The sequence below is a fragment of the Aedes albopictus genome, chromosome 2 (genome assembly GCF_035046485.1).
Source record: "Aedes albopictus strain Foshan chromosome 2, AalbF5, whole genome shotgun sequence".
Lineage (NCBI taxonomy): Eukaryota > Metazoa > Arthropoda > Insecta > Diptera > Culicidae > Aedes > Aedes albopictus.
Genome location: NC_085137.1, coordinates 308,178,290 through 308,205,524, shown reverse-complemented (window position 1 = coordinate 308,205,524; position 27,235 = coordinate 308,178,290). Strand labels below are relative to the sequence as shown.

Below are 27,235 nucleotides of genomic sequence, written 5' to 3'. Positions count from 1 at the left end.
TGAATAATGATATTTTTTTTAAAGTAAGCTGGAAGTGGCCCTAATGTTTTGTCGAAGATCTGTAGTAGTCAGAAGTGGTCAGAATGCAATTTTTTTTTCAAGAAAAAAGTATACAAAAAAAAAATAATTTCAAGCGATGCGGTTCATTAATGGAGAACTTATGGTAGAAAAATACCATGGCACATATAAAATGAGTAACATTCATACAGATTTTAAAGTTGCTCAATCGATTACATTTTTGAGAAACATCAAAATGAAAGATATACATACGTACTTGAAGCATATTTGTAGAAAATTTCGATTTTCTAAGAAATCATTGAAAGGTTCTGCCATTTTTACCATTTTCCATGAAAATTTTCCAAAAAAATCATTTTTTTGCAATAAAAACAATTTCTGATTGTTTTTTATATTTTTGCATTTTTCTATGGACCACGAGGCATTCTTGAAGAATATTGGTTTTCAAAATATTGCATTCATATTGATTTCAGAACCTGTTTTAAGCTGATAAAACGATAAGAGCATTTTTCATCAAAATTTGCTAAAAAATAAATGTACTTGGCCAAGGGCTGAAAGTCTCTGTAATATAGCTAAATCAATCAATCAAATGTACTTTTTTCAACCACGACAGTTTTATCTGATAGTTCTACTCATGCATCATTCATTTCAAGAAGATTTCAAATATCTTGTCTAGAAGCTGAGATATTAAGCTTTTGGTGAATGGTCGACATTGAAAATATTTGCAAAATTTTGAGTATTGGTACTCAGGGAAAAAATACCTGCTTTGTAGGGAAATAGAGTTGTGAACTGCCTGTAATCGTATATGTAGCTGTCTCAAATGTTTGGAAAACTCAGCAAATATGTGACTGAAGTGCGATTTTAGACTGTGAATGAGCGACAAACCTGCGATTATGTGAGCGAAAAACAAGGTGCCTTGGCCGCAGCACTATTTGGATCACGATCAAAAATAGATAAAAAATATAAGTTCACATATGCTAATTACAAAAAAAAAAATAAAGGAAGAATTGTTCTCTGTTCATAGTTAAAACTTGTTGATTTGCAAAAAAAAATGTGCAAAAAGTCCTTCAAAGTCATGGGACAACATGATTGCCTTATTTTTTTTATTACATATCTCCTCCCATTAGTCTGCAAGACCATTTAAATATTTGTATTACATCTCTGATAAAGGATGTATTCGATAAAATTGGGACACAGAAAATATTGTATAACTTTTGATTGCGTTCGCCAAGATAGTATTTTTTTACCATGAATAGTATATGATATGTAGCTAATACCATAAAATTTTCATTAAAATCGGTTGAGTATTGGCGGAGATATCGTTGAAACAAGGAAATTGCCATTTGAGAATTTTGGGCAAACAAACATTTTGGAAAATATCACTTTTTCGCCGTTTCAACTCTGGAGCCTGAACTGATTTCAATGAAAATTTTTATGTACGTAAAGTATGTATGTAGAACTAATATGTCAAAATGTCGTTCAATTTGATCATACCGGTAAAAAGTTATAGCCATATATGTCGCACTATGTCACAATAAGCAGATGCGGTTTTTGGTATATGTAGTGAAATTCAAACTGCTCTTACTTTGAAAGTATACTCGAGTATACTAAACGAAAATGGCTGAAATTTTCACTGGAAACAGTTTAACACAACAATTTTACACTGTCAAAGTTTTATAAAAATCGGGACAGTGTTGCCAATTCTACAGTTAAAATAGTGCACGCGGAACTAAAAACGATTAAAAAGTACCTAAAATTTACCTTGAAGCGAAATCGCTTTGGATATTTACTGAAAAAAGTACTGAACCGATTTCGATCGATTTTTTATCACTTTATTGATACTATGTTAAGAATATCGAGTGAAATTTTCAAACGTTTTAATAAGGTAACAAAAAAGTTATAGCCTAAGCAATTTTTTTAAAATGGGTGCCCAAATTTTCCAAAATCTGATTTTATGATATCGACAATATATGCGCCAATACTAAACCGATTTTCATAAAAATTTTATGGTATTAGCTACACATAATATACTATTCATGGTCAAAAAATCAGCTATTTTGGCGAACGCATTCAAAAGTTATACAATATTTTCTGTGTCTCAATTTTATCGAATATACCCTTTAAGCTGTAAATATTAATATTGACAAGAAAATATCACAGGAAATTTTGATATTTTCAGGATGCTTTCCAATACTGACTGTGCAAGCACTAGAATAGAATAGAAAAGTCATTTAAAGTCATCGAGAAGGAATGATCAACCAATAGTTTATCTTACAGAAAATAAGATAAAGCTGAGCAGCTTTTCGGAATTATCATGCACGCCGTTCCAACATTCAACGTTCAAAAACAACTTCATGTGAAATGTACTCTGTTTAACTTACGCCTCGTTAAGAAAGTTTTGTTAGGATTCTTTTATACATTCACTATGCATATGTTTGCATATAGTAATTCTATTCACTCCTCAGTTCCCTCTTAGCACACAAAACTTACTGCTTTGGACCATACGAGATGCACAACACTATGACACCAGTTCATGCCCGACCGCCGCACTTTCATGCTCCAGCCAAGAATTCATATCAAGATTGGCAAAAACAGAGAAATCGTCGTTCGGCCACAGACAGCATCCGCTGATGACCGACGAGGGCGGCGTTTGGTCGTTGGTTAGGAAATCAATCGAGGTTGGGTCCAATTCCTCGGGGAACACGGTGAAATCCACCGACGCCGGCGACAACTGGGGAAGGTCGTCAATATCGGTTAATAATTTTAGCAGTTGATCGTCCAGAAAAGCTCGTTGCATTTCCGCTGATTGTTGTGGGGTGTCGTCCCTTAGACTAGGGTCACTCATTGCTCCAAACGAGGAAGGTAACAGATCAACCGTGGTAAATGGCGTTTCACTCAGTTCCAACCTGCTCCGTCCTACCAGGGGCAGTGAAATTGGCATCGTAAGGGGATTTGAGGAGTCAGCAAAACTGATAATCTCGACAAACACCGTCGAGTTCGCCACGGTTTTTCGCAGACAATAGTCCGCCTCGCCGGATTGCACGTTTATGTGGAAGCATTGTTCCGAGATCAACCTGCGGAAGGCTGTCAGAAACTGTCGCTTCTGGAGGCTGGTGCGAAGTCGTACATTCTTTGATATTTTGAAATTGACGCCCCTGAGGAGCGTGTCGCTTTTCCGGTTCTGCTGTTTGGACGATGGTGATGATGGCGAGGATGTTGCTGGGGAAGATTCGACTATGCTTGGCAGCAGTTCTTGGGTTGGCGCCGGTGGCAGTTGGAGCTGAGTTGATGCTTGATGGTCTTCGTCTGCTTTCGGAGTTGGCGGTGGAGTGTTGAACACGGTGTCCATTAGTAGATTTTCCTGTGAATTAGTTATGATGTTTGTGTCTTGCGAAAACGGTTCATCACTTCCGGAAGAAAAGGACGGCGTAGCCCGGCATTCCATTTCCGTATCAGTACAATCGATTATATGGCTCGGTTCTTCGTCGTCGTCGCTGTCCAGAACGACGACAGAGTTGGGCTCGGGTTTAATTATTTTCACATCATCATCGTTCGAGTCTGCGTCGTCATCGTCGATGATGTGAGATGTTGGGATCTGGAGAAAACAAGAAGAAAAGTATATTGAATGGTATATTTAGTTGAAGCTCTGAAGGAAAGATAATATGTAATGTAATGCTATCATCAGTGAAGGGTTTCACAAGCCGTAGAATATATGAGACAAACACTTGCATTAATTCTTCGCACGCAATGTTGCATTTCTTGCATAATCATTGCAAGTTGCATAAAGTAAGTGCAACACCAGGGTAGGAATGTCGCAAATTAATCGATTACGCCAACTAATCGATTAATCGTTCAACTAATCGGATAAATTTTAATCGATAACCGCCTTACTCGAATAATCAGATAATCGATTATTTGGTTCGATCATTTTATCGATTATTAAAAAAAAAAACCCATGGCATTTTAGACTTTCAACTCACCCCATTTATCCGAGATCGTTGGGATAGATCGTTTGGTAACTTTGTTCCTTGTAAATAATGGCAAAAGGTTATCGTGACCATAATAAATTGCAAATGCTCCATAGAAAATCAAAAAGTGCTCCCAAAAGAATGAACATATGTTCCATTTTTTCTGCTTGGGTGTGCCACTGCGACCAGTATTTAGATCTTTTGTGGCATTACCCGTATTTTTAGTATTTAGTGCATGTCGTACTACTTCATTGTCATTGAGAGGCAATGAAGCATCGATTTCTGTACAATTCCTGTTTTGTTATCCCTGAGGTGCAAGAAATCGATTGCGATGAAAAGATTTAAATCCCAGTGAAAGAGCGCCCCTGATCAAACACAATCTATTTGAATTCTGAGAAAAACAAAACGGTGGTACTGATATTTATCCATGCATCGGAACTCTAGCACCATCCATGTCTTGCTTCTAGTTTAGTCCCAGGACAACATGGAAAAACCCGGAACTTTGGGCTAGTTTCAAAACTCTGTCAAATTAGAGAATGTGTTCTGCAATAAGATTGCACGTGAGTCCTTGAATTACCAGAACTACCAGTCCTTGATAGGTTAGTACGCAGTTAGATACGTAAAGCATGTTTGTTTTCCTAACGTCAAGTTTAGTCTCGGGTGGGCAAAGTCCGATTCTATATCTATCAGCAAGGCAGAATAAATGCAATTTTAGAAACTGTCACCAGTAACAAGGACTTTATACCATGAATCCTTATTACCAAAACACATTACCCCAACTTGACAAACTGGATGTCACTAGGGTTCGATTTGGTAGATCTTGAACCGTAACGCAACACATAAGCTGCTAGTACACAGGGTCAAATATTTGTCCAAAAAGAAACCAATGCTCAAACATCTTGTTTGACTCGATCGAATTTTCATTAGTGTCAAACTGATGTTGTTTCTTGAGTTCTTTCCTTGTCAAATATTTGACCCTGTGTACTACTGGCCATAAAGGCAATCTACCTACGTTACGGGCTCCGTTAACCCTCTAATACCCAAATTTTTTATTTTGTTCTAAATATCATTTTTCGTCATCTAAAATCGATTTAAACATGTTTTGGAAGATGATTCTTTTTAATTCTCGATTTCGTGAATTTCAGTTTTAGATTTTTCTAATTTTTATTTTTGAACATCCCCACACTTTTATATTTTTCCTGGAAGCCAATTTGGGGAACGGATTTTTTGAGATGAAAACATTTTGAGATTTTATGATTATTGTTGAAATATAATTATTTTAATTTTTTTTTCAAAGTAAATTTTATATTCGGGAACGTTCAAAAATTACGTCCAACATTTGGGGGAGGGGGGGGTCTAGAAAAGTGTGACAGTACGTGTATTGGGTATAGGGAAATTGCATGACAGAGGGGGGAGGGGGGGTGTAGAAATTCCGAAAAACGATGGACGTAATTTTTGAATCATCCCTTCCGTGTAATTTTAAGGAAAATAATTTTAGAGTGTATTCGATTCCCCTAAACTATTAAACAAGGATAGAATGATTTGGGAAAAATTTAAAATATGTTAATTGTAGCGATTCAATACAAAATAAACAATGACTTCTAAAAGGTGACTAAAACATCAATTTTTCAATGATTTAAAAAAAATGTAAATACGCTTTAAAATACACCAAAAACCATGTTGAGATATACAGAACAGTCCTAAATATCAGCCAAAAATATAAAAAAAAATGATTTTCCACGAAACAAAAATTACAAAAATGCTCAAACTATACCCCGTCTAAAGGCGGAATTGGGTATTAGAGGGTTAAAGATCGAGCATATTTTAAACCCCCTCAACCATTCATCCCTCAGCACGGGTCGCCTGACACCTTGGATTGGGGTTCCCTGTTTAGTGGACTTTTACCCCCGGAACAGGTGGTCCGTAGTGTTATTGTTAGCCAATTGAGACAACCGCTACCGACACTACAGAGCTATCTAGGCTGATCGGGAAAGGCTGTTCCATGAAAATGTGCAATGTTATCAATAAATAATTGAAAACGTTTCATATTTTATAGAAAATGTACCGGTAAAACATAAAACTTTCTCATTAAAAGTGCAATTTTGTACCAATAAAAAATACTGAAATGCTCCCTAATAAAAGGCAAATGCTCAAAAAAAAAAATTAAAATTGTACCCATAGTAAATTGAATATCGCTCCATAAAAAAAAAAAAATTGCACCATCAAAAATTGAAATTGCACCATCGGAAATAAGGACTGTTCATTAAAGAAAGTGGACATCTGTTTACCAATAGTTTAGAGATAAAACTAAACAAAAAAAATGAGAATTTTTGCTCAGTGTGTAAAAACATTGTTCACCTCGGCAACACATTCAAAGAAAACGAAAAAAGTGGGAAATTTTGAGCGATGGGTTGGATTAGCTTAGTGACTAGCAGATAAATTCTGCACAAATGGTGTTTCAAAAAGTTGTCGTTTTGAGAATTGGCATACTAGTACACTTCCGGTACCGCATTTTTTTAACGCTGAGCAGGGGACAGATGTGCTGGATGATGTAGGGTACATCAGAACCGAAAAATTAGGAAAAAAGTTTTAGGTGTGGCAAGCCAGTTGTTCATGCGGCTTAAACAGTTCTTCATATTTCACAACAGGAACAATCAACGGTAAAAATAACATAAAGGAATGCATCAAAAAACGACTTCTACCCATCTATCGAAAACATACGGATCCTCCATTGTTTTGGCCGGATCTGGCATCCGCTCATTACGTTTCTTCTACACTAGAGATGCTCAAAACGGAAAAAGTCGATTATGTTGAAAAATGGCAAAATCCACCAAACTTCCCTGAACTGCGTCCTGTGAAAAGATACTGGACAATAATTAAGCGGCATCTCAAGAAAGATGGAAGAGAAGCAAGCTCTGTTGATTGCTTCAAGAAAATTTGATCTGCGGCACCACGAAATGTTACGGAGAAAGTTGTGCAGAATCTAATGGGAGGTATCAAGAGGAAAGTCCGAGCGTTCTTCAGAAATGCGAAGTAAATGTCCAAACTCTCGATAATTCGGCCACATGAATGTTGATAGTAATAAATAAAAAATAAACTTATGAATTTGTTCAAAAATAAATATTTTCTATTGAAAAACAGGTGTCCACTTTCTTTAATGAACAGTCCTTAGATAAATGCTCCACAAGTAATATAATCCTGCACCATATGATTTACTCCATAACAAAATGAAAATTCTCCATAACTTTAAACAACTACACCCCAAAGTGGTTCTAGGTGAAGCATTTCAGCGCTGCCGAAATAAAATTATGACAATGTGCTATCTATGGAGAATTTTCAATGTTTTATGGAGCAATTCATATTTTAAATGGAGCAATTTGATAATACTTATGGAGCATTTGAGTGATTCTCGCTTAAACCAGGCCGCCATTTACATAAAGTCTGGGATTTCAAATTTTTCTTGCTTATTCGCCAGAATATGATAAAAAAGGATGAAAACCACTTTGGTTGGGTTAAATTGATGGACCCCTCGCTTGGCAAGGGGCTGACAAGGGGACAAAAATGACGAATTTTCATCAAATTGCACCTAATTTGTCGCATAATATCACAAAATTTAATGTTGTAACATATACAAAATTTCACGTTTCTATCAAGGGAAAGAATAGACCTTTCATTTGAAGTTGAAAAATTTTAGGCAGCCATCTTGGAGTTGGTCGCCATTTTGAATTTTATCATTAATTAGTAATTTTCGCTGTGTTCGCAATCACCAATTTCAAATCCGAACTCACCATTAGAAACCTTAGAGTCTAAGCTTTTCAAAACAATAAGAAAATTAGGTGTGTATTGACCGCAACAATGCTATACATATCGATGAAAACGTTAGGCGACCTCCCATTCTCCCATACATTCTCACGCACGCATCTGATCGTGCGATAACGGGATCGGTGGAATCGCATGCATGCGCGTGGCATCTGCAGCAAAATGGAGAATGGGAGGTCGCCTAACGTTTTCATCGATATATCATTGTTGTGGTCAATGCACACCTAATTTAAAAAAAAAGTAAATATTCTTCTGATGTCTGGCATTTTTTTTTCAGAAATTTAGCTTTATGTAAATAAAATAAAAAAAAGAAAAACAATATATAAATAAATACATCAGTCAATCAATTAATAAATAAAAAATAAATGATTCAATCAATCAACAAAAATAAATGAATAAATAAATTTAAAACTAAATACATAAATAAATAAATCAATCAATCAATCAATCAATTAGTAAACAAAAAAAAATAAGGGAACTATTTCAGTAGCATCTTTTAGAATATTTCCAATGATTCTTTCCTGAATTCTCCTTGGAAATTCCCTAGAGACATCTTCCGGAACTCAGATATCTCACTGAACTCTTCGTCTGATATCTGGCATTTTTTTCCAAAAATTCATCTTTTTACTTTATTGGCTTGGCTTTGTTCCTAAGCTATCCTAGAGTCTCCACATGAAAATTTCTCATTGATTCTTCTTGAAACTATTCCCCAGAATTGCTCCCGGGACTTTTCCAGGAAACTTTCTCCAAGCATTGAACCTGGTATTTTTTTTTACAATTTCCTCCCGTCTTCCATTAATTCTTCCCAGAATTACTCCAGATGAATATCTGAAAATCTCCTGAAGTTCTTCAGGCAATTCCTAACGGAAGTATTACATAGAATATACGGATTTTTTTCCCAGAATTCCTCCCACAACTCAACCGGAAATTGTTCCAGGGAATTTATACCGGAATTCTTACACGAAATGTTGCTGGAACTATTTTAGTTCCATCTTCCAATAATCCTAATAAGATACCTATCAGAATTCTTTCAGAAGTTTCTAACGAAATTCTTCCCAAGTTTTCTCCTAGAACGCTCAAAAGGGTTCATTTAGAATTTTTTCTTAAATTTTCACTTGAATGATTACCATAGATTCCTTCCAAAACTCTTCCACAACTTTTTTCCCACAATTCTTTCAGAGATGTTTTTTGAAGCTCTTCTAGGGTTTGTCGCCGTACCTAATTCCAAAGATTCTTCCCGGAATTGCTTACAGATTTCTCTCCGAAATTGTAGAGGCTTCTTCCAAAAATGGCTTCAAGGGTTCTTTCTGAAGTTATTCCAGAGATTGCTCCTGGAATGCTTCCAGTAATTCTTTTCAAAAATATTTGAAATAACTTTCATAGCATCTCTTTCCGAAAAGCTTCCCAAAATTTATTTCGGAATTTTCTCAATCATTTACCCCCTCGGGGATGAACCAGCCTCTGGCAAAAATTCCCCATAACCCTTCAGCACGCGCGTTGTTGTAAAAAGTAAAACAGTACCAAAAATACCTCACTCGTCGTATACAGCCCGAGCGCGGTGTAGTTTCGGTTACTTGATGGCGCGCGTCCTGAAAGGATAATAAAGAGTCATTAATTAAAGATTTGCCCGGTATTCTTGTACAGATTTCAGCTAAAGTTCTCCCAAGAATTCCTCTAGGAGGTTTTCCAAGTTTACCAAGGTTTCTTCCGAAATTTGTCCAAGGATTTTTGCCCGAAGTTTTTGTAAAGATTCTAACTCAAAATTCTCCTGAATTGACCCAGAGATTCTCCTGAATTGACCCAGAGATTTCCAATCCGAGAAATCTTTCAAGAATACTATACGACTTTTTACATAACAATTTCTCAAAAAAAAAAAATTATTCGGAAAATGTTCTAAGATTCTTCTCAGAATTTTTCTAAGAACTTCTCCCGGTATTCTTAAGGAATTTCCAGTCCAGCTTCTTCTCTCAAATAATCCATTGTATTCTTCCAGAGTTCTTCCAGGATTTAATTTATGCTAATTCTTCCATTTTAAGGAATTTAACGTATGCTGATTCTCCCATAGGTGCTCTCAGAACTAAGTTCACAAATTTTCCACAAAAAAATGAATCCTTCCGGTATTTTTGTTCCTTTAACCCTTTGAAGCCGGAGGGGTCATATATGACCCCGGCGATGAAACCGAGTATAACAACCATGTTCGAGACCAGCGAGGTTGCGACAGCAGCGGCGAAACAATTCGGCTTCAAAGGGTTAAACTATTCCCTGATTTTTACATAGATTCATTCACAATTCTTCGCGGAATTTTTCCAAGTTTTTTTTTCAAAAATTATTCTTGAGTTCCCTTTTACTATTCATTCAGGCATTTCTTCCGGAAATTTTCCAGGCATTGCTTCGAAAACGGATGTTCCTTGATTTTTTTCTATGGTTATTCCCGGATTTCTTTCATCGATTTTTCTCGCCATGCTCTCTGGGACGCTTTTCGCAATTTTCCCATGATGTTTTCTGGAAATTATATCAGTAAATTCATTCAGTTAATTCTCCGAATTCTTCAGGTATTTCTTCCGGATTCTAGCTAAGGATTTTTTTACAATTCTTTCAAAGTTTGCTTCCTAATTTTTTTAGTGATTTTCCCAGGGATTTTATTTTATGTAAACCATCGGAAATTCGGTACGTGATTTCTAAAAGAATTCCTCTAGTGATACTTTCCGAAATAAAAACAGAGACTCTGGATGGATTTTTTTTTCCTTTTCTTTCTTCCATTTCCCAATATTTTTAGGCAGTTATCTCTATTTAAATCTACAAGATTTTTTTCACAAAATTCTTCCAGAGATTCTCCCAGAAGTATTCTAAACATTTTTCTCGAAAATGTTCAGAGATTTTCTGCCAAGCATTCTTCTCGGAATTCTTTAGAAATCTCTCTGAAAATACTTCGAAATTATCACATAAAATGCTTCCGGAATTCTTCCATGGGTTCTATTTGGAACTCTCTTGTAAACATTTCTCCTAGAACTTTTTCAAGCATTTATCCTGGAATTCTCGTGAAGATTCATCCCGGATTGATATGTAAAAAATGCTCTGGAAATATAACATTTATGCTTTTGAATTTCTCAAAAAGTTCCTTACAAAAACTTTCCGTAGATTTCTTTTTAAAATCCTCCCACAGATTCCTACCATCCGGAATTCTTCCAGGGTCATCTTCCGGAATTATTCAAAGAACTTCTCCCAGAATTTTTCGTAGTATTAATCATATTTTCAGAGGTACTTACCGCAAATCTTCTAGAGATTTCTGATGAACTTTTTCCATGATTTTCCAATGCTTTTTACGACATTGTACCAAGGGTTACACTCGAAGATTTTCCATATTTTCTAACCAGAATTCTCCTAAATGCTTGTTCCGGATTTCTTTCCTGAAGCCTTGAATTCTTTCCTGAAAGCCTTAAATTCTTTCGGGAAATCTTCAAAATTTGCTTTGGGAATATTCCCAAGGATTTCTACCGGAATTCTTTCAAGAGGTATTTAACAGTTCACAATATTGTCATCGCGGATGAAACCAGAAGTTTCCCCACACGCGACAATCGATTTTTCTCCAAATCCCTACGTGAAACCTATTGTCGGACGTAGTGCGATGGGCAATTTGGAAGCGATTGCGTCCCCATATTCCGCATTGCGATTGGAATTTGTAAGGAATTTAGTATGGGAAAACGTACTTTTTTGCATTATACTCATGAGATGATTTTTTTTTGTCTAGAACCAGGTAATTGATGACGTATAATATAGTCTAGGATATGTCAAAAAACATTGCCGAAGACTGCAAAGGGATCCGATGCTTGTGGAAGAAATTATACTCTTATTAAAAGCGAACGGGACAGTCGAGGAAATATCCGCCATTACTCTGTTGCTACTAAGATGGTAATCTCAGAATCTAATTCACATTTTGCCATAAAAACCTATCATTGTGCAACCTATCAATAAAAACCTATCATTGTGATTGCACTTGCATTGCATATGCTGATTGTTTTTCATCATCTTCTGTGCGATAGAAATTGAGATTCCCATCTTCAAATCGCGAGGCAAATTGTTAGAAAGAGAGGGAAGATAGAAAAAATAACATGGCGTCCCGTATCACCTTAATTCAGGTAAAAAATTTAGATTTTATTATTGATGTTATTCATCTTTTACATGTTCAATGTTAAGCATCATCAGACGATCTGAACGTAATAATTTTTGTGACAAGTGCCGGATCACTTTGCGGTTTTCGGCAAAGTTTTTCGGTATATTCTTGGCTATAATTCAACATCATTAGTTAGATCGTTTTAGACGAAAATACCCTATAATCATTTTTCTTTTTAATTTACTCAATCTAGCTCCTTTGTGTACTAGGAAACTACGTGAGCGAGGAACATATTAAACTGTTGTATGTATACACAGAGTCTATGGATCATCATTTTTATTTTTATTTACTAACACTATTCACACTGATCACTTGCTAGCTACGTATCAGATAGCAAGGATGGGAAAAAATCATTAATTTATTGCGTATGCCTCACTCATATCCACGCACAATCTGATGCGAGTGTGCTTCTCCCCCAGCCAAGCAAAATCTTTCCACTTTCATTGCCCATTCTTTCTAATCGCCGAGCACCGGGCGAAGCAAGCAACGACGGCCGAATGAATCGCTACCGAATCTGAGTGCCGAAGACGAACGAACCAAGATTGAACGAGTGTTTGCGTACTGAGTCGGGTGCGAGAGCATTCATATTGGAACGTTCACTTAGCGTTCAGTGGAAGCATTCAGTACTGGGAATTGAATCAGTGAGTGCGTTTTGATTCAATCAGCTGAATGCCACTCGGTAGTTGAGAGAGCGAACGTTCTTTTCGTATACACCGATGCAAGTTGATTCATTTCGAACTCTATTTGTTTCTCTCCTGATTCGCTTTGGTGGCGTCGGTAGCGAGCCGTTCGTGTTGCGTTCGTTCTTGGTGTGCTGGGCTCTCACTCAGCATTGGGTTGTTGGCGTTCTTTTTGCTATTATGCATCGCCGGCATTCGGGTGAGCGAATGAGTTTTCCCATGCTTGTCAGATAGGATGAAAATGGGAGCACATTGCTTAACAGATTTTAGATATTGACGAAAGCTTATTGCTATTGCTAATATATTGGAAGAGACTTAAAGCAAACTCCAAATTCATATGAATTAACCGCTTTAGTTAAGTAGCTCATATCCTCTCTAATTAATGAGCTCCACCCCGCTGTCTGCGGGTTTCCCATATCCATTGCAGTGCATAATACCATGCGCTTTCATTACCGTAATAGCTGTCGGTGGCGAAGCTTTTCATTGAAATCTCTTGTTCACACCTTTTGAAACGAGCAAAATCATCAAAGCTGCATCACAGTAGTGCCGCGATTAACCGCCAAATCATTCGATTTAATGGCCTGTCTGATGGTTGAGCCGTTTTTCTCCCGTGATGCATTTCCGGTTTTTGCGATGCACGCTAAATGGGATTACCACATTATTGGTGGCGGAGAAAATGGACTGCTAATGGAATTACGTATAAAGTTAAAATTAATGAGCTCCTGTCATAAATTTTAAGTGGTTTGAACATTAATTTTCTTTACAGTATGTCAATAAAGTTTAGTGTGTCGGTATTTAGGCACTCGTCTCTGCTCGCAACTCGATGTGCACTCTTCTGTTTGTATATATACTTACCGGCAATGCTTTCTCCCGATTGCTTCGCCCGTCACGGCAAATGGCCAAGAATTGTAAGCACATTTCCTGAATATTATCCAGTACGTGCTTCGAGTTCAGTAGTGCCCTGTAGATTGGAGGAACGGAGAAGAAAGAAAATAGATTTAAGCGGAGTAGAAATCGGATTCTAGGTTCGGCATATATTATTCATCAAGCGGGTGGTAACAAAATAAAGTTCTTATGATAGAAGGGGGATAGAAAGTTGACTTAAGTAATCCTTTTTCAGCCATATATCAGTAAAAAATGATTGATGTTGGTGACACTTTCCGGCTATAAAACTACTTTCTTGAGTTCTATGTGGCAGTTTTTCAATGCTCTTATTGTTTCCTATACCAGTGCCTCCAGTATTAGACATGCTGTTGGATTTTTCAAGAGCTTATTTCTCAGCCATTTTCCAAATTAAAATTCTCATTCCCAAATTAACAATCAAAACATGTGCTGGTTTGCTGTTTTTTTAGGTTCTCGAAGAATTATGAACAACAAGTGATATCATATGTCATCGAATCACAAATAGGAGAATGATGCATAAGTTGTGCATTAAACTTTAACAAAACGATCTGCTAACGTACAAATCAAGGAAAAACGAAAATTATCAAAATGACATTCAAACTAAAATGTGGTCGTCAGCTTCTGCTTTTGAACCAACTTCGTAAATCTACGAGCTCTACGAGCTGGTTTCAATTCAGTGCACAAGGGATGGCTTATTACATTCCTACGGGCAATGATATTGCAGCACTTGATGAACCAAACCGGCTGAAGCTTCCAACAGTATCAAAGTGAGAATGGCAATATAAAGCGAATATGGAAAATTGAAATGATGAACTTAACACGATTATGTGCACTCGCTGCATAACGCTGATGGAGAAGTTTCATTCAATAACAGAATGGGAGAATGATTCTTTCTCAATTTGAATGCTTCTGTCGACAATTAACAGTAGCATAACAATAAAAAGAGGATATTGGTTGTTTTAAAATGTGCTCATAAATTTAAAACATTTGTACTTAAAAATAATACTTAAAGACTCAGGCAAAAAAGTATAACAGACAATCTTTTATTGTCGTCATTCGATCAGATTGAATCAGATCAGAGGACATCATTTAGTCAAAGGACATCCATGGGACATCTGTTCGGCGCCAGTTGTGTTTTACGTCGGCTGGGTCTAGGAGCTAAACCTTTAATTAGCCCATGTAGCTGCCGGCTTCGAATACCTCTACGGACCACCTGTTCCGGGGGTAACAGTCCACCAGACAGGTAATCCCCATCCAAGGTGTCAGGCGACCCATTCTGATGGATGAATGGTTGAGGGGGTTTAAAAGATGCTCGATATTTAACGGAGCCCGTAGCGTGGGTGATCACCTTTTTAGGTTGCGTTGCGGAAAAAGATCTATCAATTCGAACCCTAGTCTTAACTGCTTCCAACTATGGAACAGCATATCCAATAACGTGGTTCAAAAAATCGTTTTTGATCCACACCGCTTATTCGATTCCCAACTGGATTATATGGCTTCTCCCAAAATCTGAGCTCAATTGGCTGAAAATTGAGACTGCACAAGCCCTTCAAAGTTTGTATGGGAATTACTATGGGAAAACGATGTTTTTCATTCAATCGACTGTAGCATTTCCCCAAGTGCCCTACAGAGTTAGTTGACCTTTGGCACTCCTACCCGATCAGAAAAGCATAACAAAAACATAACATAATTATATCAACGGTTGATATCTATATCAAGGTTTGTTATATTTAGATATATTTGTTGGAATCGATACGAAAACTTGTTTGTATTATTTCAAGGTTCTAACAAAGTCAGTTACAATAAATGAATATGTGGTTTGATCATCATTACATCAACATTATAACAAACTCGGTAATAGTTTTTAAAATGCAATGTGTAACTAATTAATATTTTTTGGTAGTGTTTAATGCGAAAATTAACCGCTGTATGGCGCTATTGTGTTTAGAAAATACACAATTGTTGATATCCTTTATTATTTGAACCACCAAAAAAGCTCATGTCTTCATCAAATTAGTACAGAAAGCTTATAACTTTGAAAGGTGGAAAATGAGGTAAGCAACTCCACCATTATGTGATGATATTGGGTAATTTTAAATGTTTCTTATCATGATCCAGATCACCTGCACAGTTCGTATGTTCAGCAAAGTTGTTCATGATTCTTGAAATTCTGAAACGGTGTAAAAATGTATGCAAAATTTCACTGTTACGAGCTATTTGGTATGATAAATCTCATTATTCTGCTGTCCTAGGAAGTCGGATCATCACTCATCAGCGAAGTTGTCGAGAAGTCCTAGGCTTTCAATTGGAAAATGTTATATGTAATTGAACTGCGGCGTTTATATTTGTTTACAGGATTTTGTACATGTCTTAGAGGTTGAATGGTTATTATGGATGGCCACGGAGTACTTTCAGGGAATATTTCTAGAGATATTAAAAGTATTTCTCTTGTAGGTCTTCTAGGGAACTCACTTGAAGTTCTTCCAGAGATCTCTCCGAGAGTTTTCTCAACGATTCCTACGTGAATTCTTACTGACGATCGTTCAGTCAAATATTCAAATATTTCTCCAAAAGTTCTTAAAGAGATTTCTCCTAGAGTTCCTCTAGAAATTGTGGTTGGAGAATTCTTCAGCTACTTCTCCAAGGATTTCTTAAGAAAGGCTTCCGATGATTCCTACAAAAAAATACTCTAAAGATTCCTACGGTAGTTCCTCCAAGGAATTCCTCTGGAGATTTTTTCCAATAATTTTCAAATGTTTCCTCCAGGAATTTCTGCAAAAAATTCATAAGGAATTCCTCCACGTATTCTTCCCGGTAATCCTCTCAGGAATTCTTCAACAATTTCTCCATGGCTTTTTCCATGTCCTCCTCTTTGAATTCTTCAAAGAACTTTGGACCCAAGGATTTGTTGGAAGATTAGTTCATATACATGTTGAGACCCCAAGTAAACTACTCCTTTGAACCATCATCTCTGATCATAGAACACGAAAACACATTTCAATTCACCAATTATATTTCACCGACCAGATTACGTCACCTTTGATCTGTCGGAGCTCTCAACTTAAGGACAAACGTCTTCAAATGCCGCTTCAACAGTGCATCAGAACTTCAGACGCACAATTCTCAAGAAACATGCATTAAACAACAGTGCATTTTATTATTTTGTTCTTGCCCACTTGTAATAAGCTTGAAATAAGAAGATCAGATGCGCTGGTTTTGTTTACGAAGAGATTTGTGCGCTCGAAATCGTGAGTAGGTGCCAAAGTCGGCCATTGTGGCGGCCATTTTGGGATGCTAACAAGTCTGTCCTCAAACTACTAATTGAGTACAGTATACAGATCATTCGTGATAGGGATTTCCCGCAAGGTTTAACTTAGGTTTAAAATCCAACATACATTTCATCCCTTGTGAATTTCTTCAGAGAATCCAAAAGGAAGATTCTTTAAGACATTCTTAGCAAATTACTTCAGCCTATGCATCAAAAATTCCTTAAAGGATTCTCCATCAGGGAAAATCCATCAGAAATTCTGAAGGATCTCAGTAATTAATAAAGTTCTAGTTTTAAAGTTAAGCTTTTCAATACAATTCCAATTTCTTAGAAATTTATTAGTATGTGGTCGCTCAGTATCTGTTGTGAATACCACTACAATTAACTACAGCTTTATTCCGCATTGATAATCTGTGTATGCATATCTGCCGATCGAAAAAGTTATGTACTAGCAAATGAAGTGTAGTTGTTTTGTTAAAGTTAATAAAATATTCAGTTCAACAGCGATACGAAGTGTTTGGATAGCCCTTTGGATTTCCTGAACGCTCTGTGTTCGAAAACAAATTACTTCAAGTATTTATCAAAAGGTTTCTTTACAAATTTTATCGACAATTACACCAATGACTCAATGACTCCTTTTAAAAATTCATTCATAAATTCCTCCAAGGGAATATTCCTGCAAGAATTTGCGGTGGATATACCTACCGAAACTTTTACAACTTAAGCGCCATAATACTACTGAACAACTTTGCAGAAGGAATATCATTTATTTATAATAATGAAATAAAACATGCCAAAAAACGCTTTAAAAATTTAAATAAACGCTGGCGCAACTAGTGCTTAGTTACACACTTTTCACTATTTGAAAGTCATTAGCTATCTGTTCAACTTAGTTAATAACACGAAGATATAATTGCTATCAACTGTATTAAAAACAGTTTCGTGTGACGTCCATTTACAGCGATGTGAGCTCCAGCTCCGAAGAAGTGAACGCTAGCTCTAGTGCACAACAAACGCGCACGACATTGAAGCTGAGGGACTAAATGGGCTGTAGTAACGTGCATGGTGACGTCATACTTTCCCTCTCCGGTATGTTGGATCAGCGAGTCTATTTATTGAGGAGCTACCAATATGAAGAACCATTTCAGCATATATCGCTCCTCACTTCAAGTGCTGTGATGGCCTCACTGGTAAAAACGACGAGCTCCTGTTCTAGGTTCTAGCCGTCGTAGGTTCGAATCCCTGGGTTTTATGTATACTATGTGGAAAAGTTTTTTGATGCCAGTAAATTTTTACTAAAAATAAAATTTCACTCTAAAAATTGATTACCCAAAAATGAGTTAATTTTTACACTACTTAATTTTTACCCAATATATTTATAACTGCTTTACAACAACATGAGATATAATTTGATTGATTTTTTATATCTCATTTTGTTATGAGCTTTTTATAATTGTATCAAGACCTGTTATAATTATGTTATGACTAGAGCAATTTTAGTTATAATTTTTGTTATTTTAACACCTAACCGGCGAATTTTATAACTCATTCTGTTATGAAAAATCTTTGAAATAAATAACTTAATCGGTTATAATTTTGTTATGCCTTTCTGATCGGGTCAACATCGCTCTGGAAGGTGTGATGCGACGAGCCGGGCTCAACAGTCGGGGAACGATTTTCACAAAATCCGGACAATTTGTGTGCTTTGCGGACGACATGAACATTATTGCAAGAACATTTGGAACGGTGGCAGAGCTGTACACCCGCCTGAAACGCGAAGCAGCAAAGGTCGGACTGGTGGTGAATGCCTCAAAAACAAAGTAAATGCTGGTAGGCGGAACCGAAAACGACCGGATCCGTCTGGGTAGTAAAGTTACGATAGACGGGGATACTTTCGAGGTGCTGGAGGAATTCGTCTACCTCGGATCCTTACTGACGACTGACAACAACGTGAGCCGTGAAATTCAGAGGCGCATCATCAGCGGAAGTCGGGCCTAGTACGGGCTCCAGAAGAAACTGCGGTCGAAAAAGATTCACCCACGCACCAAATGCACCATGTACAAAACGCCAATAAGACCGGTAATCCTCTACGGGCACGAGACATGGACCATGCTCGAGGAGGACCTGCAAGCACTCGGAGTTTTCGAGCGACGCGTGCTAAGGACTATCTTCGGCGGTGTGCAGGAGAACGGTTTGTGGCGGAGAAGAATGAACCACGAGCTCGCTGCACTTTACGGCGAACCCAGCATCCAGGTGGCCAAAGCCGGAAGGATACGGTGGGCAGGGCATGTTGCAAGAATGCCGGACAACAACCCTGCAAAGCTGGTGTTTGCAACTGATCCGGTTGGCACAAGAAGGCGTGGAGCGCAGAGAGCACGATGGGCGGACCAGGTGGAGCGTGACTTGGCGAGCATTGGGCGCGACCGAGGATGGAGAGCGGCAGCCACGAACCGTGAATTGTGGCGTACTATTGTTGATTATGTCTTGTCTTAAATGTGATGTTGAACAAATAAATGTATGTATGTAATTGTTTAAAATAGGTTTTTCGGCAAATCCTGAACACAAAACTGAATTAATGTTATTAATTAGTTTTGATGCATCTATTAAAAATGTCATATGCAAGCTTTTAGTTTGAAATAGTGCTAAATTGGCACTACCACCACTATTGGTACTACCTCCACTAAGGGAGCTTTTACCCTAGTGATTATTAATCGTGAATTAGACGTGTGCGCCGAAGCAGTTTTCACCGGCGGCGGCGTGTATAGTAATTTGAGGCAGCGGCGGCGGCGACGCCGGCGTCACGCCGTACGTCCTATTCGGCGGCGGTAACAGTAACAAAATTAATTTTGAAAACGATGTATAATGAATGGTGTAGCATTGATTATATGTCGTTTTCAAAATTTGTTACTGAATTGGTTTCTTGTACCTAAATTACAATTTTTATCTATTTTGTGTGAAAGGTTTAAACGTATGTAAATCAGAGGCACAGAGAAACAGGCGTAACATTTGGAACAAATTTCATTTAAAAAAACATCGTCACGGAAACGAAATCGCCCAATGCTAAACGTACTGTGTTTGGTCGGGTCATCACTAGGTGGCTATACTGGGCAAACGTCAAACAGGAGCAAAACCGATGCCAGCGCTGCGCGTGGTCAATTGACCAACTACCGATAATTTGAATCAACCGTTAAAAAAGTGATCGATGGGAAGCGGACGGAGTGTGACGTCTGTTTATCTGTGTCAGAGGTTTCAATAAAAACTATACTCATAAGAATTATGCTATAAATTTTAGAGAGAAGGAAATTTATAAGGGATTTCTCTAGATAGAAATTCACGTCTCGCCTTAGGATATTTTTTTCTAAAACTCATTTTAGACCAGTGTTGTCATGGTAAAATTCAAAATGTTTGTAGGAGTTCTGTTAGGGTGCTTTTTAGGAATTACTCCAGGGATTCTTTCAGGCGTTTCTTCAGGAATTTCGCCAGAAAATTCTGAATGGATTCTTCTGGGAATTCCTCCAGGGGGCTTCCTAGAAGATCCTTAGATATTCCCCCACAAGTGGGATCGTAAATTTCTCTAGAGATTTTCGGAAACCTTTTTTCAAGGATTTCTTCAGATTATTTTTTTTTCAGTGACCCTTAAAAGCTTCTTTCAGGAGTTCCTTTAGAAATCACTTTACTTACTGCACAGCATTCTCCAGATTTCCACGCGTTGCTTCAGAGGAGAAATTGTATCAGGAAATTTTATCCACTAATATCGTTGTGCAAGAAATTCTTCTAAGAATCCAGAAGAATGTCCATGAGTTCTTTCAGGACTCATTTGTTCCAAATCATCCATCAAAAATTCATCAAGAGATTTATTTAAGAATTCTTCTTGTACCTTTACCTGCAATTTCTTTACGGATTTCCGAAGGTTTTTTTTTCAAGGATTCCTTCAGAAACTTCTTTATAATTTAATTCAGAAACTTCTCAAAGATGTCCTTCAAAAATGCCTTCAAGGATTATCTCAGAAACTTCTCCAGGATTTTTTTCAAAAAATTCTCAAAAAATCCCATTAAAAATCCTCTAAATCCATCTCAGGAGTTTTTTTTTTCCTACACTTCTATTTAGGAAATTAAGCCACTGCATCCAATTAACTGAACTTTTGTGGCGAAGCTCAGGAGTTCCGCCAGGTATTCCTCAAGGACTTCTCCAGGAGCTCCAAACGATTGTTTCTGAAATATTTTCAATAAAATTAAATCTCATCATGATTTTTTTTTTCAAATATTTCTTAAGAAATTCCTTCAGGTAACCCTCGAAGAGTAACTCCAACATGGTTTACGTAATTTCATAGAATACTTCTGCAAACATCTGTGGAGGAATAAATCAAACCGCAGAAAATTCTCTGAAAATTCTGAAAATAACAAAAAAAAAATCATGCAAAAATTTTTATTTAAGGTATGCATATTATAATCTCTTACTGACAATTATGAAAATCCCTTAAACTACTGAAGAGGTTTCAAGTGATGTTTCAGAAGGAATTTCTTAGTATGATTTAAATGGAGTCCACGGAAGAATTTCCGAAAAAAAAACTCTTGGCGGAATTTCTGAATAAATTGTCTTTCTAATTCTTCAAGAAATCCCTTGAGATATTCTTGAACGAGCCCCTGCAGGAATATATGAAAGTATCTCAGGGAATTTCCGGAATAGCTCTAAAAAGCGTTGCTAAAGTAATTGCTGAAAACTCTTCCTCAGAAACCCTTGATTGAATTTCTACAAGGATTCACTAATAAATATTTAGAAAAACTCTAAGAGAAATCTCTTACCAAAATTCATGGAGGATGTTCTGAAAGAATTCTAGGAGGAATACATGGACATATTTTTAAAAGATTCCCTGAAAGAATATCTGGAGGAATACTTTAACTGTGAAGGTTCCTAGAAATTTCCAAAGAAATGACCAAGGGTATTATCGGCAGTTTTTTTTTTCTCTTTGTCATGAGGGGATTTTGTCATCAAAAATGCTTGAAACTTGGTCGAATATTTTAACTTGATTGAGAAAATTTCGAGGCAAATTTTGAGTTCAACAGGTTTAAAAAAAACCCTGTGATGAAGAGAACCAAACGGTCGAAAATAGGTACACTGTGGTGCATAATTGATCGGACAAACGCCGATTTCCATACAAAATGGTCAAATTTGAGATGCTGTAACAATGGTTTGCTTTGATGGATTGAGCTCAATTTTTGACACGGAACTACAAATATGCTGAATTTTGTGTATACAAAGTATAAAATGTTTTCGTTCACAGGTCTAGGCGTGGCAAAGCGTTGAAAAAATTGCAAAAGTGATCGGACAGCGGCACGCGTGTAAATCAAAGGGGTACCGCTGTCCGATCACTTTTGCAATTTTTTCAACGCCTTGCCACGCCCAGACCTGTGAACGAAAACATTTTATACTTTGTATACACAAATTTCAGCATATTTGTAGTTCCGTGTCAAAAATTGAGCTCAATCCAACAAAGCAAACCATAGTTACAGCATCTTAAACTTGGCCATTTTGTATGAAAATCGGCGTTTGTCCGATCAATTATGCACCACAGTGTAAGTTCCCCTATGTCAAAGAATTCTGAGATTATTGTGTAAGTAAAATTCCTGGAGTTATTTCTGAAGGGGGGAACGTCCATAAGTTACGCCACGCTTTGAGGAGGGAGGGGTTTCGAAAACGTGTGGCTGAGCGGGGAGGGGGCGTTGAAGATGGTCCTTTTTTGCGTGACCTATTTAACCCTTCAGAACGCGCGCCGTTGTAAAATTTTGCTCACCGTATATAGCGCGAGCACGGTGCAATTTTAGTATCAGACAGGCGCGCGTCTGATAAAATTTCTAATAAAAATCTAATAAAATTTCTTATAAATCAATGGCGCCATTTCAGAAGGTTTTCCATAGAAATTCTTTAAAAAAATATATAGAGGAACTTAAGGCATTTCTAAAAATATTTCTAAAGGAACATTCAGATATTTTCTGATGAATTCGTGGTGAAATTTCTGGAGGGTCGTGTTTAGGAATTTCTGAAGATTTGATGGAACATATGCCTACAAGAATGTCATTCGAACATTGCCATGAAAATCTTCCAAGAGATATACAAAGAATATGTAGGAGAATGTGTTTGTGGACCTAATGAGAATATCGCCAGAAGTTTGTTGATAATCCAGTTTTTAAAAAGACTCACTTAGTACTTAAAAAAGAATAAGTGAGGATCTTGCTGTATTGTTGTAATTGCAAAAAGAACAAAAGATTCACAAGAAGAACTTCAGAAAAATACGGCTAATACAGGTCGGACTCGATTATCCGGGTGACTCCGAAATTATTTCATCCCGGATAATCGAATCACCCGGATTATCGAGCCATGCATTTTTGCTTTTATTTTTGATGTTCTTCAATTAAAAACTGTTCGTTAAACATATAAGCTAACATGCATGACGTTGTAGTGCCCAAACTCAACGTTTGGTATTATTATAACCATGTTTTTTAAAAATGAAATTTTGGCAAAAAAATGTGAAAAAATAAAAACAATTTTTAAATAGGCTAAATCCTATTTACAGGTGTTGCATTTGATGTTTATCACATTTTTTGGCAAATTGTAATCTAAAAACATATAACAAAGCAAAAACAAACTTTTCCCCGGATAATCGAGCCATTTTTGCCGGATAATCGAGCCCCGGATAATCGGGCCCTCGGTTAATTGAATCCCCGGATAATCGAGTCCGCATACAGGTCGGGCAATAGCATACAAGGAAAAAAATAGAATCTGTTTAAAATCTACCACTGTTCTTGGTATCAGATTTAAACAGGTTGGCGAGAAAAAATCTGTCGTTTTCTCATCGGCGTGGGGAATTTAGTTCGGCGGCGTGGAAAAATATGAACAGCGGCGCGCCGGGTTAATTTTACTGGCGGCGGCGGCGTGAAAAAATCGTCGGCGACGGCGGCGCGGCGCGGCGGCGCACACGTCTGATCGTGATAGTGCTTATTGAATTAGTCTGCGTATTTTTGCTACTGCTGCTGCTGTTGATTTGCATACGAAGTACATCGGAACCAACTCTTTTCATTGGTTTATCAACTTCGGATACAACGTTTTAAATTTGGCCATATGATTTTTTTTGCAAAATACTGCAGTTTATTGTTTAAATTTCATCTACGGAACTCAGCAAGTCCCTTCAGTATATGTTTTAAAAACATTTGTTTGGAATCATATGCATCGAACCTGCATTTCATTGGAAAAAATCGATGAAAAGTGAACAACTTCTCCCCTGATTATGGTAGGGTGGGGCGGGGCAAGATGGGTCACGGGGCAAGATGGGTCAGTGCCATTTTTGGGCGCATTACTCATGTTTTGTTTAGATTAATAATTTTGTTAGATGACCAGCATGAATATACAAAAGTTTGGGGCATTGATTGAAAAATTATTCACTCTCATTGGAAATAAAAAATAAAATGGTTTTTAGCCATTTTTCTTATGCGATACATTCCATATAATCTCCATATAAACGGCCGCGGGGCAAGATGGGTCACCTTCAATTTTGAACGTATTTTTGGAGCATTCAAAATTTATTTATTTTTTATTACAAGACTATCTCATAAATGACTTCAATCAAGCGGAATGAACACTCAAAATTATAACATAAAATTATGATGATTTTTTAGTGAAAACATCGATTTTCAAGACGCCTTAGGACCACTCAAATCGTAAAGTTTTTTATATTCCAAATTAATCTATAAAATGTTTACTAGTAGCTCTTGTTTATTCAGTATGGATATGGAGCATATATGAATGCGGAACAAATCTTATATTTTGACGTTTTTCGTTGAGAAAATGTGAATTACTTAAAAGGTGACCCATCTTGCCCCGCACTTTTTTCACGGTGCAAAATCGATCACTTTTTAAAACTGCTCGTTCAACATCATATTTTGTATTTAATGAACTTTTTATCGACTTTTAGCATAGCTTACTAGTGTATTAAAGAGTAGCGAACGAATACAAACCAATACGATTTGTATTTACAAAGTTATGGTGATCCATCCTTATGCGACCCATCTTGCCCCGCCCCACCCTACATCTAAATGAGCAGAATTTTAATATTTGAATGTATATCAAGTAGGTACTCAACACTAGAAAAAAAAAACGAAAAAGTAAGCTCACCTGGTGACGCTAACTTTCGACGACCGTCCACTGCGACGTCCTGCGGCGGCTGCAACGCGCGGAAACAGTGCCTTGATTTCCAGTTCCTTGCGCCTGATGGCCCGGGGAAAGTCGTACGGAAGCGCAGCGAGAGCGATGGCGTCAATCCGTGCCCAATGGCCCCCGGGGTCCTCGGCCCGGTAAAGTCGCTTCCACTTGATGTAGCACAGCAGCAGCCGTCCGTACGATTCCACATTGTTGGTGCTGATGGCCGACGTCGACAGCTGAGGAGGACAGGACAAAAATCGTTCGTAAACCGGGCCTAGAATGGTTTGGCATTCGGGACATGTTTCGACTCTGAGCAAGGTCAACGCTATAAATTCCTCATCGCGACGGAACATCAATCGCAGACTGCTGATGATGGCATTAGATTCGTGCTGCAGCTGTTGCCGTTGGCCATTTCGACCAGGACCTGGACCAGGACCGGTGCCGGGAGTCGAGCTCGGCTTAGTAGCTGGTACGGATTCATTGTTCGCCGGAGGGGATGGTCGCCGCTGCTTTAGCAGATTGCATTTTCGCTGAATAAACTCGGCCAGGGCATCGATGTTGATGAAATTGCTTTTGACTTCGAGAGGCGACTGCAATTAAATTCGAGTGAAAAGAACCATCGCGTTTATTTTCGTTGCACAACCCGTTCTTAAATGGGAAGAATTGGATTAAAGGCTGCCTTTTGAACCTGGTTGAAATGCTGTTGGTTAGAGAGAGATGAAATTGAAATCAAAATGATTTTAATAATGCGGAAGGAGCTTTAATGGTACTACAGTGTGAGACATTCACAATTAGAAAGAAATGTGATTTAAATGAATACGGAATGAATTTGTAGGTTGCGCTGTTTTTAACACTCGTTCAATACCCCCCTTATGATCCAGATGTACCTGCGGAGTGCACAGTACTCCATCCTAGAGAGTTGAATAGGATTGATGAAGCTGTACATGGTTTCACAAGCTGCTTTCATGTGAACATTACATTATCATTGGATCCAAGATTCAAGATCATGGTTCTTGCTCAATATTTTACGAGTACTTTGACAAAGACGTGTGTCAACCGTTGAAACTTTTGAAAGCTTGCTTGGAAGAAGAGTAAAGTACGCTAAAACCTTCATAAAACTGTCTTTATTGATAGATTGACGCTTCTTGCAGGTTTTACTGCGAACTTCAATACTATAGATCACGCCGATCTTATAATCAAGAGTCAAACAAGATCTAGATTTGTCAGAGGCCCTTTCACAATTTCCCTTGAAACTCCGTAATCCCATTGAAATGTCCTTGAAATCCTCGTAATCCATTTAAAATGCCCCTGAAACCCCTTTGATTTAAAGCAGTTCCTGAGCCCTTCTGATACTATACTGACTTGAAATGCATCGGAACGCCCTTGAAACTTTCGTTATTTCAATGGAACGCCCTTGAAATCCTCGTAATCCGTTTAAAATGCCCCTGAAACCCCTTTGATTTAAGGATGTTCCTGAAATGCCTCGAAACGCCCTTGAAACTTTCGTTATTTCAATGGAACGCCCTTGAAAAATCTCATTTTGAAATGCCCCCGGATCCCCTTAGAATGGTTTTAAAAGTCTGCAGGAACCCCCTGAAACGGCGAATGTGAACAGTTGAAAAACGAGAAGAATGCAGCATGGGCGAGAATGCTGCAACACCGTACGAGAGCGAATGAGGCACGTTACAAACAGGCGCGGAACAGGCAGAACTCATTCTTCCGGATGAAGAAGCGCCAGCAGGAAGAACGACATCGCGAAGCGATGGAAGAGCTGTACCGCGTTAAGGACACACGAAAGTTCTACGAGAAGCTGAACCGCTCGCACCGAGGCTTTGTGCCACAAGCCGACATGTGCCGAGATAATCACGGGAATATTCTCACGAGCGAGCGTGAGGTGGTCGAGAGGTGGCGGCTGTATTACGATGAGCACCTCAATGGCGACGTTGCAAGTACCGAAGGTGGCGTGGTAACAGATCTAGGAGTATGTGCACAGGACGAAAGACTTCCGGTCGCTGACCTCCAATTGAGGAGGAGGTTGGCTGGTTGAAAAACAACAAAGCCGCTGGAGCAGATCAACTACCAAGCGAGCTTCTAAATTACGGTGGAGAAGCACTACACTGGATCAATACCAAGATTTGGGAGGAGGAAGTGGTTCTACGACATTACCCGGAAAACCATTAGCCGGAATGCCATTTACCGGAAAACCATTACCCAGAAT

The 27,235-nt window shown here is 37.8% G+C and overlaps 1 protein-coding gene across 6 annotated transcripts in view; it reads right to left on the bottom strand.

Moving 5' to 3' along the window:
• Positions 1 to 1,126: 1,126 nt before the first annotated feature.
• The window catches only part of LOC109422466 (uncharacterized), a 355,145-nt gene continuing 329,036 nt past the window's right edge, over positions 1,127 to 27,235 (bottom strand). For all 6 annotated transcript variants that reach the window (XM_062852222.1, XM_029879793.2, XM_062852225.1 and 3 more), the window contains exons 6-8: positions 24,991 to 25,607; positions 13,509 to 13,614; positions 1,127 to 3,610 (exon numbers count right to left, since the gene is read on the bottom strand). In XM_062852222.1, the coding sequence (XP_062708206.1) occupies positions 2,534 to 3,610; positions 13,509 to 13,614; positions 24,991 to 25,607 (1,800 nt within the window). In that variant the 3' untranslated portion in view covers positions 1,127 to 2,533. The remainder of the gene's footprint in view (positions 3,611 to 13,508; positions 13,615 to 24,990; positions 25,608 to 27,235) is intronic.